Source organism: Haplochromis burtoni, unplaced genomic scaffold, assembly GCF_018398535.1.
Source record: "Haplochromis burtoni strain Fernald_Lab_line unplaced genomic scaffold, NCSU_Asbu1 Contig_187, whole genome shotgun sequence".
Lineage (NCBI taxonomy): Eukaryota > Metazoa > Chordata > Actinopteri > Cichliformes > Cichlidae > Haplochromis > Haplochromis burtoni.
The window spans coordinates 1,229,412-1,248,961 of record NW_024582548.1 but is presented as its reverse complement, the minus strand read 5'-3'; the positions used below and the strand labels follow the sequence as shown (position 1 = coordinate 1,248,961).

At 41.9% G+C, this 19,550-nt stretch overlaps 1 protein-coding gene across 1 annotated transcript in view; it reads left to right on the top strand.

The window, feature by feature from the left end:
* slc7a9 (solute carrier family 7 member 9) overlaps positions 1-12,612 on the top strand; it is a 29,898-nt gene extending 17,286 nt beyond the window's left edge. Inside the window, exons 8-16 of the mRNA XM_042225884.1 lie at positions 468-632; positions 1,100-1,199; positions 5,977-6,061; positions 6,159-6,282; positions 6,946-7,049; positions 7,298-7,394; positions 7,643-7,792; positions 11,079-11,253; positions 11,395-12,612. Of these exons, the coding sequence (XP_042081818.1) occupies positions 468-632; positions 1,100-1,199; positions 5,977-6,061; positions 6,159-6,282; positions 6,946-7,049; positions 7,298-7,394; positions 7,643-7,792; positions 11,079-11,253; positions 11,395-11,456 (1,062 nt within the window). The 3' untranslated portion in view covers positions 11,457-12,612. The remainder of the gene's footprint in view (positions 1-467; positions 633-1,099; positions 1,200-5,976; positions 6,062-6,158; positions 6,283-6,945; positions 7,050-7,297; positions 7,395-7,642; positions 7,793-11,078; positions 11,254-11,394) is intronic.
* The last annotated feature ends 6,938 nt before the right edge of the window (positions 12,613-19,550 follow it).

Sequence of the window (19,550 nt, the reverse complement as noted above, 5' to 3'; positions counted from 1 at the left end):
CCCACCGACTAAAAAGGTATCAGTGCTTGCTGTACATACCTGTGGGTGCAGCAGCAGGAGCTCAGGGACTGGGGAGCCAGGAGAAGCAACTGCGGATGCTCTGCTTCAGAATCAGTTGGTTCTATCAATACAGTATTAAATGTTAACAGGTTGAATATATTAATCATAGAGTAGACAGTGGTCCCTCATTTATTGCAGCAGGGGTTCTCAGAATAACTAGCCCACTTTATACACTGGTCACGCACTTTATACACTTTTTTCCACACACACACGAACATTGGTCACAGTTCTCACAATTGATTCTCAAAGTGCAAACCTTTGTAGATTGCAAAACGTGGAAGCCAGACGAACAGACCACACCATTCACAGTACTAGAGTCAGCCATCTTCACACTATGTGTCTCTTTTAACTTTGACCCTTGAATCTGTAATTCTGAATCTAGTTCATCTTCTAATGTTTCAATGGAGGTTGGTGATGAAAGACTGCATTCACTCACCTCCGGTCGTCGTGCAGCGCGACTGGGACGCGAACGCCGTTTCTTCTTGATTGTAGTTTCCGATGAACCAGACAGCGGCGCCTCATGCGCGCCGGGCAGCATCGCAGAGGCTGGGGAACTGGGTGCTGATGGAGTGGTAGGTGAGAGTTCCTGGAAGCTCAGGGGACCCCCGAGACCCAGGCGAGTTCCCCGGAAGATCTCTTCATAGTTAGGAGTGAGCCACGGCTTCCACCGGAGCTCTTCCTCCAGTTGAGCGCATGCAGCGCGCTGCCGCTCCTCGAGGTCGAAATCCATGACCTCCACAGCATCCTCGCGTTGCTCAGTGGAGGGCGAGACATGCCGTAGCAATGAGCGACGGCAACGTGAACGCCGGTTCCTTTTTGAAGCGGTCGTGGACGAAACTTGAATTTCTGACCGGCTCCTCGTCTTCCGACCACATCCGTGCCAGATAAGAAGTGGGAGACGGGTAGTCCGGTCGAGGCGGCGAGGGTGAACGACTGAGCTGTGATAGCGAAGTGGAAACTGGCGAGCTGAGGGGTGGCGCCGGCGCAGAAGAGTGTGGCGCCATGGCGAACTTCAGCGTGCCGACTCGCATGCTTACAGCAGGCGGAGGGGAGGCTGCGCGGCCACGGGGCTGTGGTGATGCAGCCCGCACACCGGACCGCTGATGCTGCCATGGACGGGGTTGGAGGATGGTGCGGAGGTAGTCTGAGATCAGAGGGGGTAGCGCTTCCCATAACCAAGGAAAAACCTTGACGCTTACCCGCAACAAGTGAAGTAACTCCTCCCTCTCCTCCTCTCTAGAGCTTTGCCTCCACTGGCAGCATAACGACTCCACTGCTCGGATTACGTCTCTACTATGTGTCGCTGGGTCCGACATGGTCAGGTCGTTCTGTCACGGCGGGGTGCGCCGATAAGTTTAGTTTACAGGATCCAGAAGCAGACACTGAAAGGCGGAGTTGCTGGCTGAACAGAAGACGATCCTTTATTTGGATGTTGGCACACGAAAAAGCATGAAGCTATGAAAACTAAGAAAACTGTGAACACTCAGAAAACTAAAGGACTAAGAAACTCAGTGAAAATGCGATGACAAACTATGAACACTGAGTAAACTATGACGAAACACTATGGGGATGCAAACAGACGACCTGACAACGAAAAATAGAAAACAGAGGACTTAAATACACACATGAGGTGATCAGGGGAAGTTGAGACACATGAGGAAACAGCTGACAAGGATGAACATAACGATGCACAGGAAATGTAAATTCAAACACAATAACATGAAAACTGGACTTTCAAAATAAAATAGGAAACATAAGACGCAGACATGACAACCTGAACTTGACAACGTAAGACACAGACATGAAACACATGAAGGGCAAGGGAGACTTAACAGGGGTGGAAGACACAAGGGGAATCTAATAACAAAGAACTAGAACAACCTAGGCATGATAAAAAATGAACTTAGAAAACCTGAAGGGCTTAAACATAAACTAAAACTCAAAACGCTGGGTCAAAAGACCCAGGATCGTGACAGAAAAGTATTTCTTTGTACCCCCTTTCCCTGTTATTGCCCTACCCTGCCCCCTGGCAAAACTTTGCTAGACCCACCCCTGCACAGTTACTAGCTGTCAGCTACTTAGAAAAGGATCCTGGTGTTATTTGTCTCTCAGAAACAGTTCATAACTTCCCTTCAACTCATTCATGTCACCTAAAAGGTAAACCTGTTTCTCCATCACCTGTTCAGCTCTGATGATTCAGTAAGGACATCTCCTGGTTTCATCTTCATGTTTCCCTCTCACCACATATCCAAACCGATATCATGACCAGCAGCTTTACAGCTGTGGCTCCAGCAAACATCAGCTGATACTAGAAATTAATATTAAATAAATTCTAACAACAGCTGATCAAGCTTAAACGTGCTGCTGTTGTTTAGCGCGACATCCGCTGGTTTCCTCTTTCTGGCGCAAAGTGGGCGATAAACAAACAAGAGAGAAAAGCCGATCAGCTGATCATTGATCAGTTTCATGATTGAAGTAGAAACAGGAGAGGGAGGGGGGAGAATGAGAGAAGAAGAGGCAGCTGTGCAGCGTAAACACAGAATAACTCCAGCTTTGTGTCTTTTTCATTGTAGCTGAAGTCCGGGACAAACTGTTCCTTTTCACCTCAATAAGAAACGCGTAATATTTTCTCTGAATACGAGACGATTCCGTTTTTTAGGGACGGTTGGCAACTCTAATAACTAACCTTATGAACAAAATAAAGTTCACTATCAGTAACATCATAGCACCCACCCAGCTGTATAGAAACTCCGTCATGCTAGCTAGTACGCAGTACGAGTTATTGTAACTGACTGTAAAAAGTCAGCACAACGAAAATAAACTCCACCTAAACTTGGTTTATATCTGACCCAGATAGACTGCAGGTCATAACTTCTTACCTGAAGTTCAGTTCACCTGACACTCGGACCGGCGGCCGCCTCGGGTCTCTCTCCTCCTGCCTCCCCTTTCCCTCATCCACCCGCTGGCCTCTGTGGAAGCTCCGCCATAGCCACCACCAAACAACTGAGTTGTTTTTACACATTGACCAGCATTAATGATGCGCGAATCATGAACGAATCGTTCAATACTCGAGAATCACTTTACTGACTCATGAATCATGATTCACAAGCCCAACTGACTCACTGACTCATCCCTGCTGCTGTTAGCAGTAATGTATCTAGCTTATAATTAAAATTGTGGAGAAAAACACAACATCCAGTATCCTAACAACAACATTTCTGCTCTGAACTGGAAGAAAAAACCCTGAGTAGAAGCTCACATCAAGAAAATAGCTCCTCGGTTCACAGTAGCATCGCTCTGCTAACATGCTAACAGCACATTTGAGCTACTCACCCCCTCCCTTCCTGTGCTGAATCGTAAGCGAATCACTCAGGACTCGCTCACCCCTCCCCCCTGTGCTGAATCATAGAGCGAACGAATCACTCAGGACTCACTAACTCCCTCCCTCCTGTGCTGAATCGTAAGCGAATCACTCAGGACTCGCTCACCCCCTCCCTCCTGTGCTGAATCATAGAGCGAACGAATCACTCACTCACTCGCTCACCCCCTCCCTCCTGCCCTCCTGGCTCACAGCTTCTTCTTCTTCTTGGTTGGCAACCAATGTTAAGGCGCATTACCGCCCCCTGGCTCACAGCTCAGTGGACATTTAGATGAGAAAATACACATTTAAGGAAAATAATAAAAAATAAAATAAAATTAAATTAAATTAAAATAAATAAATGTTTATTAAGCAATTTTGATAGGAAATTGCTTAATTTTAGAAATGTTCTGGTCGACTGACTCAGTGAATCAAATGACTCAAAAACCGATTCACTTTGGTGAGTGACTCATTAAAACTCGATTCAATAAAAAGAATCAAATTTACCATCACTAACCAGCATCTTTTATTGTTTATACCTTTACAAAAAAAAAAAATGCCCGGTATGCCCGATGGCCAGTCCAGCTATGGCAAGAGGGGCTGCTATTGTGGATAATAGCAAACACTGAAATACATTTGCACGCAGCAATGAATTTTGTTCACTCAAATTTAGCTTTTCTTCACTCAAAATAAATTTCTCCTCAAAATGCGACACTTTCACCTGTAAATTTGTTTTACGTGCACTCAAAGATTTTTTTACGTGCGCTCAGAATAGTGGCACAAAAATAACGCCATACATAACGGGTATGGCAGTCCATTCTCCCTGCAGCACGGACTACACCGCCCATGAGGCTACATTCTTTAGGGCTATGCATGTAACACTCTGCCTATTGCCTTCATATTGAATCATAAAAAATATTTCTTCATATCATTATGAGACTCGAGATTGAAACTCAGGCACTAGAGCCTCTTAATGCATGTTTTGTTTGGGTTTCCACTGGCGTGGAATTACCAAAAATAGAGAGGGCATAGCCTAACATAGTGGTTCCCAAACTTTTTTTGCTGGGCCCCCCTTGTTTTACAAGAAAAATATTCGCGTCCCCCCCTCCCCTTTTCGCCCGTGCACACGCACACCCACTTGCACAAACACATCCTCCAACCACACACACCCATATTTTGTTCCATTGTGGTTTATTTCACACCTCAAACATTTAGTAAACAATTAAGCAAATACAAGTAATCTGCAATAAATGACAGTAGTTTATTTTATTACTACCTAACTCTTTTAGGCTATGTCCACACCTACACAGGTATTTTTGAAAACGCAGCTGTTTCATCCACACGTAAACGGCGTTTCGAATCACCGAAAACAGAGATTTTTTTAACTCCTTTTTTGCGTTTACGTGTGGATGAGGAATACAGAGTTCATCAGGCAACGTAAAAGGTATGTGCCTTTTTCACGTCACGCTGTGCGCACGTTATTGTTTACATGAGATGAATTGCAGAATGGCAGATAGAGACAAAATACTGTTAATCTGTCTATCTTCAGGTTTTACACGCTTACATATACACACACAGTTAATGTCCCTCCATTTAGAAAGGCAGAAGCGTCATGGTGTAATTATTTTACGTGTAGTTTTTTTTTCATGTGTAATAATATTCAACATTGCTATCAATACATTTCTCAAAAAATGCCTCTCTGTGCAAAATGGGTTTAAAAACATAAACAACTGTGGGATACTGTTTGTCTGTGATTTGAACAGCCCAGCTGCTCCCGACACTGGGAAAACCAATTCTGCAGGGGAGACCTACCTTATTGGTACTTGTGCAGGTGAAACCAAAGGGAAGATATGCTTCACCATATTTTGTAGTCTTTGGCTTAGAATGAAGTTGGTTTGGAAACATATTCAGCGATGCTTGCTTCATCTCCTGCTTTGCGTTTCTGTGGGCGCCCCGTGTTAGCAGTGTCCAAGCGTTTTGTCCCCCCCCTTTTCATTCCGCGCCCCCCCTGCAATGGCTCTGCGCCCCCCCTAGGGGGCGGCCCCCACACTTTGGGAAGGTCTGGCCTAACATATGAAACAGGAAAGACCGTCATGTAGTCCCTTTATTTTAGCAAAGTAACTGTATTCTGAATACCACCTTTTTAAACGGTAACTGTAACGGAATACAGTTACTCATATTTTGTATTTTAAATACGTAATGGCGGCACATGTATTCCATTGCTCTCCAACACTTCCCCCTTGCCTCTGTGTTAACACACACCTGAATGATCCAGACTAGAAAACTGCCAAAACTGCCAGTGATCACTGCAGTGTAGTTTATTAGCAGCACCAGTTGGTATTAAACCTTTTAATTTCCATGGAAAACATGATTTAGTGTCATTCATCTGAGGTTGTATTTAAAGGGCAAATGAAACATAAAAGACATAAAAGAATAAGTTACTGCTACCGAAGATGCTGAAGAGGCTAACTCTTTTTCTGTTTATTAGGCCAGAAAAACTGGACTTAATTGGGTTACTGAGTATGTGCATATACATTTGAGTCCAATGCTCTACTGAGAAATATGTATCATATATTTTCTATTTCATTACTTTTACAGGAACCAACTAAATTTCATCACAGAAGAGCTAAAAAACCCATTCAGGTAAAAACAGGCCTTAAAGAAACTCTAGTGTTAAGCAATAACTCACAAGGCATTGAATTTTTTTTAAAATACTTTTTCTTTTGTTGATTAATTTCAGGGACTTGCCACTGGCGATTGTTATTGGGATTCCTTTGGTTACTGTGTGCTATGTTTTGGTCAATGTTGCTTACTTCACTGTTATGACCACAACTGAACTGCTTTTGTCTCCAGCGGTTGCTGTGGTAAGGATAACACTGGTCAATAAGCATCTTGCTACTGGGATTCACTCACCTATACTTTAACAAATGTTTACTTAGTGACTGCAAATCTGATAATCATTTTTATCTAGCTAGTAATATTAGTTTTTAGGTATGATGTTTCAAGTATTTGACAGTTACAGTAACTGGATAGAAAGGATGATGTGTTTCAGAATTTAAGAAAAAAAGTTTGGTTTCGAGAAAAGTGAAGACAAAATCAAAGAAGGTTTATTTTTGTGTTGATCCTGAAAAAGCTGCTGACTTCTCAGCTTGCCCAACCTAAGTCACCATTAATGTGAGATGGACACGCTTGTAAAATGGAAACAGCTAAGTTTTCTCTGAGTACAAAACAAGCTTTCTGCAACAATAGCTGACTGCAGGGTCAAGACAACTGTAATGTAAAGGATGGATGCAAACAACCAAGGAGCTTTATTACAACACTGTCTGTAATAAAAGGAAGCGATTGTATTACTTTTTTGGTGGGAGATAGGAAATTAGACATAGTGATATATAATATTGATATTAAAGTGTCAAAATCAAGCTTCATATCTTGAATTACTGTAAATGACATGACAATTGTAAATGAGCATAATAGCCCCTTGTTTTCACACCTTGTATTTTCTGAAACATTAGTTTGTATTTTTTTAGACTTTTGGAGACAGAGTCCTTTACCCAGCATCTTGGATTGTTCCTCTCTTTGTTGTCTTCTCAACATTTGGTTCCGCCAATGGAAGCTGCTTCACTGCTGGCAGGTAAAAGAGACATCTATTACATATTGCATGTCATGCTCATAGTTTGGCATAATCTAGATTATTTCTGTCAGTACCTTTAGAGCGGTTTAAAGTGCATATTTATGTATGTGTAAAAATGAAACAACATCTGAAAATGAAAGTTAGAATCCTGAAGGGGATGGAACGAAAAAGCAAATAAAAAAATACAACAAATTTATAGCAAAAAGAAAAAAATTAATAATGTAAACCTAATGTTTTTTGCTCTACAGATTGGTCTATGCATCTGGCAGAGAAGGACACATGGTGAAAATCTTATCCTACATTAATGTGAAACGCTACACTCCTGCTCCTGCTCTTATATTCAATGTGAGTCTTACGCATTTAATGACTCATTTTGTATGCATTCTATTTGGCCTCAGATGATCAGCCATCTATTGTTTAAAACGTTATATGTCCTTTCACGGTGTGTTGATTACAGATTGTAAAAGTTTTAAATGAGCCCAAAAACCAGTGTCATTTCAAGTCCTATAAATTTTACATGGATTCTCAGGTAAACAATACACTGTGTTGTTTCACTACATGGCATTTCACTGTTTAATTTTTCTCTGTTTTAGGGTGTTTTGGCTATTTTCTACATTATTCCAGCAGATATCAACACCCTCATTAACTACTTCAGCTTTGCTCAGTGGTTTTTCTATGGGCTGGCAGCACTGGCTCTCATAGTCATGCGCTTCACTAGAAAGGACCTGGACAGACCAGTTAAGGTGAGCCTAGTTTATCTTTTATGCTGTTTGGCACAAAAGATCATTTTATTCATTTTGATGCCTTGTTAATTTGGATTGACAAACCACATCATACAAAAAATGACCACAATCAAGCCTTGAGATGAGGATTTATTTTATTTATTTTAACAATACCTAGTTAACAGAATAGTTATGATCAGTAATAGAAGGTCAAATATATACTTGATTTTAGAAAATTTTATCAATTTTTTAGAAAACATTTCTATCTGTTTTGACTCGTCTATGCAGTCAACAGTAATTTCTGTTTTATTTGTTAGTCAGCCATATTTAGCTTTTGTCTCAAAATGTAGTAGTAAAAGTTATTATTTTTAAGTGTTACATCAAATATTAGACAATCAAATACCATCCATCCATCCATCCATCCATCCATCCATCGTCATCCGCTTTGTCCGGGGCCGGGTCGCGGGGGCAGCAGCCTAAGCAAAGAGGCCCAGACCTCCCTCTCCCCAGCCACCTCCTCCAGCTTGTCCGGGGGAATACCAAGGCGTTCCCAGGCCAGCCGAGAGATATAATCTCTCCAGCGTGTCCTGGGTCTGCCCCGGGGCCTCCTCCCGGTGGGACATGCCTGGAACACCTCACCCAGGAGGCGCCCAGGGGGCATCCTTGTCAGATGCCCGAACCACCTCAGCTGGCTCCTTTCGATGTGGAGCAGCAGCGGCTCTACTCTGAGCCCCTCCCGGATGGCCGAACTTCTCACCCTATCTCTAAGGGAGAGGCCAGCCACCCTTCGGAGGAAGCTCATTTCTGCCGCTTGTATCCGCGATCTCGTTCTTTCGGTCACTACCCACAGCTCGTGGCCATAGGTGAGGGTAGGGACGTAGATCGACCGGTAAATTGAGAGCTTCGCTTTTACACTCAGCTCCCTCTTCACCACGACGGACCGGTGCAGACGTCCGCATTACTGCAGCTGCAGCCCCAATCCGTCTGTCGATCTCCGGCTCCCTTCTCCCATCACTCGCGAACAAGACCCCGAGATACTTGAACTCCTCCACTTGGGGCAGGAACTCATCCCCGACCCGGAGTGGGCACTCCACCCTTTTCCGGCTGAGAACCATGGCCTCAGATTTGGAGGTGCTGATCCTCATTCCCGCTGCTTCACACTCGGCTGCGAACCGTTCCAGTGCGAGCTGGAGGCCTTCACCCGATGAAGCCAACAGAACCACATCATCTGCAAAAATCAGAGATGAGATTCTGAGGCCACCAAAGCGAAAGCCCTCCGCCACTTGGCTGCGCCTAGAAATCCTGTCCATAAAAATTATGAACAGAACGGAACAAAGGGCAGTCCTCACTATATCAAAAATATTAAACTGATTTGCAATGTAAAACATCACAAAGACTGAGCCGCGAGATAGATTATAAATGCGTGAAGCCCATGTGAGGCATGATAAACTTCAGTTCATTATGACCCACCTGATGGTGATAACCTGAGCGTGTATCCGATTAATAAGCATTAAATTAGCTGCGTCCAGAGGACAAGTGCGAACCCTCGCCAAGCTCTCTATTTGCAGATCGGTCCTGGTATAAGAGGATCGGAGAATATAGCAACATCACCCACTATGGTACGCCGCAACATCCTTTCCGCCACCCAATGCTATCAACCCGCGGAAGCAGAAACAACATGGGAAAGCACCAAGGTCGGTAGCTTAGCGCTGTGTGAAGAGAAAGAATTCGTGAGATGCCATTCTCCAAGTCCATGCTATAAATACAGACATGTTAGTTACTTGATGATTGGCAACCCCACGCTAACCCTCAAAAGTATCCTGGCAGAGGATAAAGAGCTTGGTCAGTGTTCGCGACCAGGGACGAAAAGCTGGCGAGTTGTTCCTCCTGTATGGCGATCTTTAGAGGTCTGATAAAGGCAGTAACGGAGAATCTCCCTTTCCGCACCCGGCATAGGACTTTTGTCACATCAGAGATGGCCTGAGGTGCCAAGCCTGTAGATTTCTTCCTCCTGTAGATTTGGCTGACACATATCTGCCTTGTCCGCGGCTCGTCATTTAGATCTAAATTCGTCGGCCAGACCGCTACCAGTCGACGCCACTTGAGAGTCATCTGTTCATCCACAGTAGATGCGTCCAACCCCTTGGGATCTCCCACGCGCGAACATTCAGACCACGCGATAGTTCTATAGCTCATGAGATTCTATGGCGTCTTTTCCTCTTTAATCAGGAGGCCATACAACGTCCAGAGCCTTCAGGAACTCGGGGCGGACCTCATCAACACCAGGGGCTCTGCCACCAAGGAGTTGTTTAACTGCCTCAGTGACCTCGCCCCCGGAAATTGGCGGGTCATTCCCCTCATCCCCAGACTCTGCTTCCTCCTCGGAAGACGTGTCAGTGGGATTAAGGAGGTCCTCGAAGTATTCCTTCCACCGCCTGACAATTTTCTCAGTCGACGTCAGCAGCGCTCCGCCAGCACTATACACAGTGCAGGTAGAGCACCGCTTTCCCCTCCTGAGACGTCTGACGGTTTGCCAGAATCTCTTCGAGGCAGTCCGAAAGTCTTTTTCCATGGCCTCTCCGAACTCCTCCCACACCCGAGTTTTTGCTTCAGCCACTGCCCGAGCCGCATTCCGCTTGGCCTGTCGATACCTGTCAGCTGCCTCCGGAGTCCCACAGGCTAACCAAGCCCGATAGGACTCCTTCTTCAGCCTGGTGGCTCCCTTCACCTCTGGTGTCCACCATTTGGTTCGGGGATTACCACCACGGCAGGCACCAACCACCATTTGGTTCGGGGATTACCACCACGGCAGGCACCAACCACCTTGCGGCCGCAGCTCAATGCAGCAGCTTCGGCAATGGAGACGCTGAACATGGTCCATTCGGACTCAATGTCCCCAGTCTCCCTCGGAATGCTGTTGAAGCTCTGCCGGAGGTGTGCGTTGAAGATCTCGCGGACTGGGGCCTCTGCTAGACGTTCCCAGCACACCCTCACTACGCGTTTAGGTGCACCAGGTCTGTCCAGCGTCCTCCCCCGCCACCTGATCCAACTCACCACCAGGTGGTGATCAGTTGACAGCTCAGCCCCTCTCTTTACCCGAGTGTCCAGAACATATGGTCGCAGGTCTGTGATACGATTACAAAATCGATCATCGACCTACGGCCTAGAGCGTCCTGGTGCCACGTGCACTTATGGACACTCTTATGTTCGAACAGGGTGTTCGTTATGGCCAAACTGTGGTTAGCACAGAAGTCCAATCAAATACATAAATCAAATACTTCCTATGTACTTCTCTGTTCCCTTGAAGATACCAGTGGTCTTAGCAGGCATCATGGTCCTGGTGTCCTGCTACCTGGTCTTGGCACCCATCATTGATCAGCCAGAGCTGGAATACCTTTACTGTACCATCTTCATCTTCAGTGGTCTTATCCTTTACTACCCATTTGTCTACCGAAAAGTGAACTGGGGGCGCAAAATCATGAGTAAGTTTATATTTTTGACTGTAAAAATTTAAAATATATATGTTGAGAAGTATGTAGAATTATATGATCAAATATTGATATGAAATGATGATTACTTAAGTGCTTGTGTTGATTTGACCTCTAACTTCTGTTTCCTCATAGGGCCCATCACTATGCATCTCCAGCTGCTAATGGATGTAGCTCCTCCTGAGAAAACTGAATGAGAAGGCATAACGCGTTTCGGTGTCTACGGGGTAATGAAAAATGCTCTGTCTAGTTTTGGAAACAGGAAGTGTGCCTAAAGGGTTAGAGACACATTTTAGAGCTCACTTCTCTGCAAAAGTAGGATGAAATGAAATAATTTAAATTTGTTGGTTCAGGGCTCAGAAATTGTGTTTATTTAGAATGACTGCAGGATACAGTGGGAGTATCTGCAGGATATTCCAGAAGTATATGAAATATAAACTAAAAACAGATGAAAGGGTACGCTTTCATCTGTTTTTACTTTTAAAAATTATATACTTGTGAACTATACACACACACACACACGTACACACACACAATACACATACATATTCGGGGTGCAACAATCCATGTATCGTTATTGAACTGTTTGATACAGTGCTTTCGGTTCGGTACGCATATGTATCGAGCAATACAAAATGTTTTATTTATTTTATCAACTTTTCTTCTGACGATGCTGTCTGTGTTGAGCACTCAGTGGATCTGCGCTCGACTTCTCTGCCTAGGCTGTACTGTCTAGCGCAGATCCACTGAGTGCAGCGCAAGCTAGTGAGACAGAAGCTAAGCGCGTTGCAACATGGCTACTGCCTCAACGCTACCTGAAATTGAACCTCCCCCACCCTCATTCAGATCCCGTGTTTGAAACTGTTTTGGTTTTCATGTGAGGTATGACCCTGAAGGTAAGCGCGTCATGGAGAAAAGTAAAACAATATGTCAGATGTGCCATGCAATGCTCAATTACATTGGTGGGAACTAGTGCGTTAGCGCAGTTAGCTCGATAATGTGTTGACGCCATCCAGCCCGACGCACGGAGCAATCCGCGGTTACTCGTTAACGGAGATTTGCCTCGTTATGCCGTTAACGTCATTTTAACGGGATTAACGCTGACAGCACTAGTGGGAACACAGCGAATATGGCTGCACATTTACGCCGACATCATCCTAGTGCAAAGACAAGTGGAAGCAGACAAAAACAACAAGCACGCATGATACAAACTTTACCTGAGTCATTTAGACCAACGGTGCCCAACCTCCGGGCCTCGGACCGGTACCGGTCCGTGAATCGTTTGGTACCGGGCCGCGAGAGTTGAGGCTCATGTGTGAAATGTATGGTTTTCAGGGTTTTTATTGGTTTTCAGCGGGGGTTTTTTGTTATCGTTTTTATCGTTAACTCGTTTTTCCTGGGTCTTTTCACGTGTGTTATGAATAAATCTTCTTTTTTTCGGTACCGGTACTAGTTTTATTTTGTTGTATTTATCCGCGACACCTTAAAGGCCGGTCCGTGAAAATATTGTCGGGCATAAACCGGTCCGTGGCGCAAAAAAGGTTGGGACCGCTCATTTAGACAGCCGTTAGCACATGATTCTCCTTATGGGGACCTGATATGTTTAATATGCTGCTGAGAATATAGCCCAGAAGAAGCGTATAGTATAGCTTTTATTTTGGAAAGAGCCATTTCTCTGTAATAAACTCTCTTTTCCAAAGATGAGTGATTTCTCGATCAGATAGATTTATTTTTTTATTACTTTGTTGTTTCAGCAACATTAAATTTAAAAACTGTACTTTTGAGTTAAAATATATATTTATAATTTTAATAAATGACAAATTAAAAAGGCATGAACATTTTTTTGTATCGAAAAAATATCGAACCGTGAATTTTGTGTCGTTGCACCCTAATACACACACACACACACACACACACACACACACACACACACACACACACACATTATATATTAGGGCTGCCACAAACGATTATTTTGATAGTCGACTAGTCACCGATTATTTATGCGATTAGTCGACTAATCAGATCATCATCCACTGGACGTAAAACTACAGCTTATTGCACCAGCAGCATCTGCTCTTATATAACTATCATTAGCTTACAGCTTTAAGCTTTTAAGGTGCTAACTAAAAATAAAGACAAGATGATAGTTTATTCAATTTTAATGAAATTTGCAGATTGTTTCGGTAAAGTTTAATAAACTCCTTGCTATCTAAAATATAACAGGACACCGGAGTATATTCTCCAGCATCTCACACTTCTGATAATCAGCTGTCTGCTTGACGTTTATTCAGCTGTGTAAAAACTATAACTTTAATCTCAGCCAAACCGATTTACTCAGGAACAAATAAAATACTAAAAAAAAAAAAAGCCAAACAACAACATTTTTAATTTATCTAAGTGACTCATATATATTTAACCTGAGTCGCGAAAGACGGCGGTGGGTTTGAAAACAATTTGCCGGGAGTCCGGTGTTCTCACGGCGCTAGTGACCTAGCCCCCGGCTAGCTATCGAGCTAGTGGGTAACAGACGTCTCCGAAAACGTCGGAGCGCTTTTGAAAATATGTGGTGTCCTGATAAACTGAGCCGATATTTGAGGTTTACACAGCTACATTCTCGCCTGAAAATATGTTAAACGTTTATTTTGTGACCCAGAAAGAATAATAAGAGTAATATTAAAACTAACTAGCTACCGCCATTGTTGGAAACTAAGCTGGGCCGCGCTATGAATTCTGGGACACAGCTGCTTCTTCTTCTTCGGGGTTTAACGGCAGCTGGCATCCTTGTACATGCAGTGCTGCCATCTTCTGTTTCAGTCCGTTATTACACTCTTAAATCCTGCTATTATTCCTGCGTCTTTTGCGATCTTACAAAGCTTCAAACGACACGTCGACTATTAAATCAGTCGTCGACGATTTTGATAGTCGACGTAATCGTGACTAGTCGACAAATCGTGGCAGCCCTAATATATATATATTGTGATGTGATGTGATTGCTCAATGCTGAGTTTAGCAATCACTGTATTGAGTAACTGTTTTATTTAGCCACACTGCAAAATGTTTTTTATTTGGTCAAAGGTCACTTCATGTTGGGATTCTATTGGGATTCTCAGTGAATCGGTTTGAATCAGCACTTGAGCAAAGGGAATTGTAAACATTTTAACTGTGTTGTAACAGACAGAAGCACATGAAGACCTTGCATATGTGTAACTTTTCTTGTTGTTCCCAAACATCAAAGATTTGTAAACGTTTGTGCATTAATTTTTAACAATGCTTCTCCCCTGAGTTATACTGTAATGAGGCTGTATTGTGTTTACATGATGGTTAAGGAAATTATTAATCTTATTGGTCATGAAATACACAAAAAAATAAAACGTTTGTGATTACAGCAAATAACCGTTATGGTCTTTTTCATCTGTTTGCTACTTTAACTGCTTAAATATGCTCTGATATGGTCTTCTTCATAATTACAGTTGATGGATAGCAAACAGTGATTCTAAGATATACTCGCCTTTCATTTAATAGAAGTACTTTTAATTGGATGTGTTTGACACAAATTTTGACATTTCTATTTCAGGTAACTGGTAGCGTCTTATGGCTGGCAATTTCAGTTCATTTAAAAGTTTCTAAGGCAGGTCAGAGAGATACAGTGAGCTCTTGCAGACTATGTTTCAATTGCTGGTTCCATTAGAGTTCCATTTTAATTTCAGTGTGTGAAGAGTGCTGCAAAGTTATGCAATGCAGCAAGTTGAAGAGACTCTAAGGTCTTCATGACAAACCCTTCTCCTGGTAAAGACACTTTAACAACCAACAGACACTTGAAGGCCTATACCAGTGAAAGGTTTTAACTCCACAAAACGTTTGGACTACTGGAAATCTTCGCTTCATCGCTCAGGATCTTTGTACTCCGTCAAGTAGGCGAAAGGGTGGTTCCACAGTGTGTGGCATCAACTGTTTGCCTGCCCGGCGGCCTGCCACTACATTCTGTAAAGAAAGCTTATCATGTGATTTTCTTTTTTATGGTTATAGTATCGCCGTCAGACTCTCACTCTATTCTTACTCTCAGTTACTGTTTTACAAAGTTGGGGAGCTGCATATGTTTAAAATTTTGCTATTGCACAATATGATGAGTTAAGAAAATCTGCTGTGTAATTCAAAGCAGTCCCTTTTTAAAGCTTCTGCTCAATAGATTTCATGAAGCTAGAACTTCGCCTTAAGTCATCCCCCTTCTCATGTAGAGCTGTCCAATCACATTTGGGAACCTCCCACCAGAGGAGTTGCTCAGTTTAATGCAGTTTTTTTTTCTTTTCCAATTTTCATCAGACATTTCTGCTCTAATTCGCTGAACTTAGCTTAACATAATTTGTGTGTTCACAACACTGCACCTGGGTTTGAAAAAGCTGCATTCAAGGTCCAACATTGAGTTTTTTATTTTCTTCAAGTAAGTTAAGTAAGTTAAAATATGTTTTTTAAATGTGCATTTCTTTATAATCATGTATTGCATAGTATGTGATAGTGGTGGGGGAAAAATCGATACTGTGTAGTATCGTGATATTTTGTTTGCTAATAATGCATCGATACAGGGACAGCAGAAATCGATATTTTGTTACAAAAAGGTTTTTGTGGACTGGAACATGCTCTGACTTCAGAGCATGTTGATCCTTTTTCTGAGCAAGAATCCTGACATTCCTTCACTGTCCAAATGTGTTTCACTTTTTTTTTTGGCAGCAATAAACATGACAGTTTACTTATTTTAATTTAAGACATGTTTTATTTTAATTAAGTTTAAAACTTTTTTATTTAATGTAAAACTATATTTTATTATAATTTACTTTCAAATTCTTCAGTTGCTGAATGGGCTGCATAGTTTTCATAAATTGCATAGTTCAGAATAGCTATAATTGTACCAGATGGTTGCATTCAGTTAAGTTGGACTAGACTGTAATACAAATCGTTCAAGTTTGTCAACAATAAAACTGACTGAAATGAGAGAAAGACTGAGTGTGACACTTTGACATTAGATAAAATGAATATTGATAAAGTTTACTTTTATGTATAGAATCTGAATATCGCAAAATATTTAAAAAAATTGCAATAATATCGTATCGTGCGTTAAATATTGTAAATATTGTGATATCGTATCGTGGGATGCATGGTGATTCCCACCTCTAGTATGTGATAGTGGTGATGCAGAGCTACTGTTAAATGTAATTACATTCAAGCAATTCTATCTTAAACAAGTCGTTTGTTATTTGATATATGTTAAGTATTAATATTATAATTTGTAGTTAAATATTATCACTGAGTGTCAGAGTAAGAGACATTTGAGCTCTTCCCACTCTTTTTTATAATGTTTGACTTACTGCCAGTCTGTACCAGTTCTCCTAGTTTGACTTTAAGTTGGGGTCTATGTTTAGAATACTAATATGTTCACAGTTTTTCCCAGTTAAAAAGCATATGAAGCATATGAGCTGATCATTACTGCACTAAAGAGCACCAAATCCAAATGTTCTACTTTTAAATTGTATTTTACAAATTACAAAAAAATCACTAAAATTAACCCTTTGACTCTCAAATAGTTAATGAATGTTAAGGATTACAGTTAATACAGCTCTAAGGGACATTTGTTAAAAATTGCTATTATATTTGTTTAAAAGCTCCACACAAACAATGCTTACATGCTGAATCACCTTATAATAAACTTAAAATCAACCCAAAACCCTTCTAAAGATATTTTAGTGATCTCTTTAAGGCTGTTATTGAGCTGCTCTATTGATGATTAGTCTAAGATATCACTGCATGAGGTTAATACTGTGGTGAAACTCTTTAAAATCAAAATTTGTGCAATTGAGCCATATCTGTTCCTGGTAATGTAATTAAATCTGTAAGATTATGGGAATCAATGTGTGAACAAATTTAGTTTTGATTTGTCTTTGAGTGGATTTTTAGTGAGCTCTTGTTTCTGAGAGTCACTGTGTATCTTGATGAAAGGGAACATTTACTGCCCATGGAAGAGCATAGTTTTCCCTCTAAACGTTATCATGTCATGATAACCTTTTATAGGGACAACAAAGATGTGTTTCCTGTAAAAGTTAATGCAAGTGGTCTGTAATGTGTGTCAACACTTATGTTACCTCATAGACCAGTGTGTTGCTATGGATGAAAGTGGAATAAGGAAGAGAAAGGAGTCACAGAATGGCTCCACTGACCTTACCAAAGACAACAAGGAGGTGGTGAAGGCCGTTGCCCTTCAAAAAGATGTAAGTATGAACCAGTGTGCTTGACTTTTATATACATGCAGGTTCCTGAGAACAAGTCTCACTAAATTTTCACACTAAAGGATCATCCTTACCTTTTACAATAATTGAGCCTTGGAACTGAGTACCAGGCAGTACCACAGCAAGCGTCTCTACAGATTAACTCCATAATCATCCACTCAGCAGTGCAATCCAGACCCCTAATAAGCTCCATAAGACCTAAAATAAACTTATGGGAACTGAAAGGTTTTCTCAGGTTAAAATAGGATTATTATGATAGTCGTTGCTCTCATCCTGGAAAAGTCCATTCACACATATTTTCCTGCAGACTTCTGTAATTCTCTTTCTGGCATAAAGAAAAGTCACTGGCTTTGTATCTTTATATCAAGCCCCACCAGATCGCTGTTTATTTTAATAGATTTTTAAGATTTTACCCAATGTTTGCATCCTTATATCCTCAGGTAGGGCCCTTCTGGGAGGCCGTCTCACATTTGAAGCATAAATCTAAAAGTGACGACACTTTAGGCTTTAGAATGACCTACCTGAAGAGATAAGGCTTGGAAAATCAGTTACTTTGGTCTCTTCTTTAAACACATTTTATAGACTTGTTTTTATGTGATATTGCTTTTTTATTGCTTCTTCAATCAATCAATCAATCTTTATTTATAAAGCACTTTTCATACAAAAAAAATGTAGCACAAAGTGCTTTACATGGTTAAAAGCAGCCCACCCCACCCTCCAACTCACTCCCCACACTCTCATTAACATAAACGATGTGAATACACGCATCAAAGCAGTTTGTGGACAAACTAAGTACACCCAATGATTCAGTATCTTGTAGAACCACTTTTATTTGCCATAACTTGAAGTAACTATTATCTTATTGGTCTCTCACATTATTGTGGAGGATTTTTTTTACCTAATTTTCTTTACAATATTGCTTCAGTGCTCTAAAGTTTGTAGGTATTTGTTTATGCAGCTTTTCAATTAGGTTCAAGACTTAGACAGGGAACTTCAGCACCTTGATTAGTTTCTTTTTTCAGCCACTTTGTTACAGATTTGCTGATGTGTTTGGGGTCATTCTCCTGGCTCATAACTCACTTTTGGTCAAGCTAGCTGTTGGACAGATAAATCTGACTCTAGAATACTTTTGTATACAGGAGTTAGCGGTTGACTAAATGACTACAAGGTGCCCAAGTCCTGTGGCTGAGTCACCCAAACCATTACCCTTCCACTAGTGTGCTAAACATTTGTCAAAAGTTGTTTGTGTTGATATGGTGTGTCTAAAGGACATTTTTATCCAACAATTTCACCTGGCAACCCATGCAACTTGTCAAACTTCAGCTGTGCTGCCATGTTCTTTTTAGATACAAAATGCTTTTTCCTTCCAACCCTTCTACACAAACCATGTTTGTATAGTCTTTTTCAAATTGCACTGTCATGATCCGCAACATTTAACATGCTAGCGGAGGCCTATGGAAGACGCAGCTCTTGTTTTTTGGGGGGTCTTTTTTCCGAGCACCAAACAGCCTGACCTGAGGGTAAATTTTCTGGAATACTCACTCTTGACAACCAGAGATGGGCAGTAACGTGTTACAAGTAACACTTTACTGTAATCTGATTACTTTTTGTAGTAACGAGTAAAGTAAGGGATTACTATTGTAAAAAAGGTAAGTAGAGTACTGTTACTTTCCCGTAAGCACGCTGCGTTACTGCGTTACTAAAACCGTGTCTGATGACAATGACGTAAGCGAGTGCAACATTCGTGGCAACAGCTGTGTGCAGATCAGATCAGAGAGTATGAACGTGCAGCGTTTAAAGTGTGGAAGTACTGACCTTACTTTGAATTTCATGCCGTAAAAAGTGACAAAAACATTAGCGTCCGCTGCTCACTGCGTGGGAAGAAAACCCCTAAACTTCCGAGCAAGCACCGGCAAATACTACCAGGGAATGGGAAATTCACAGACAAACTTGCGGATTCTTCCACTGACCGCTGCGGCACACCTGCACCAGGGCAAACATCAGCCTGCTATA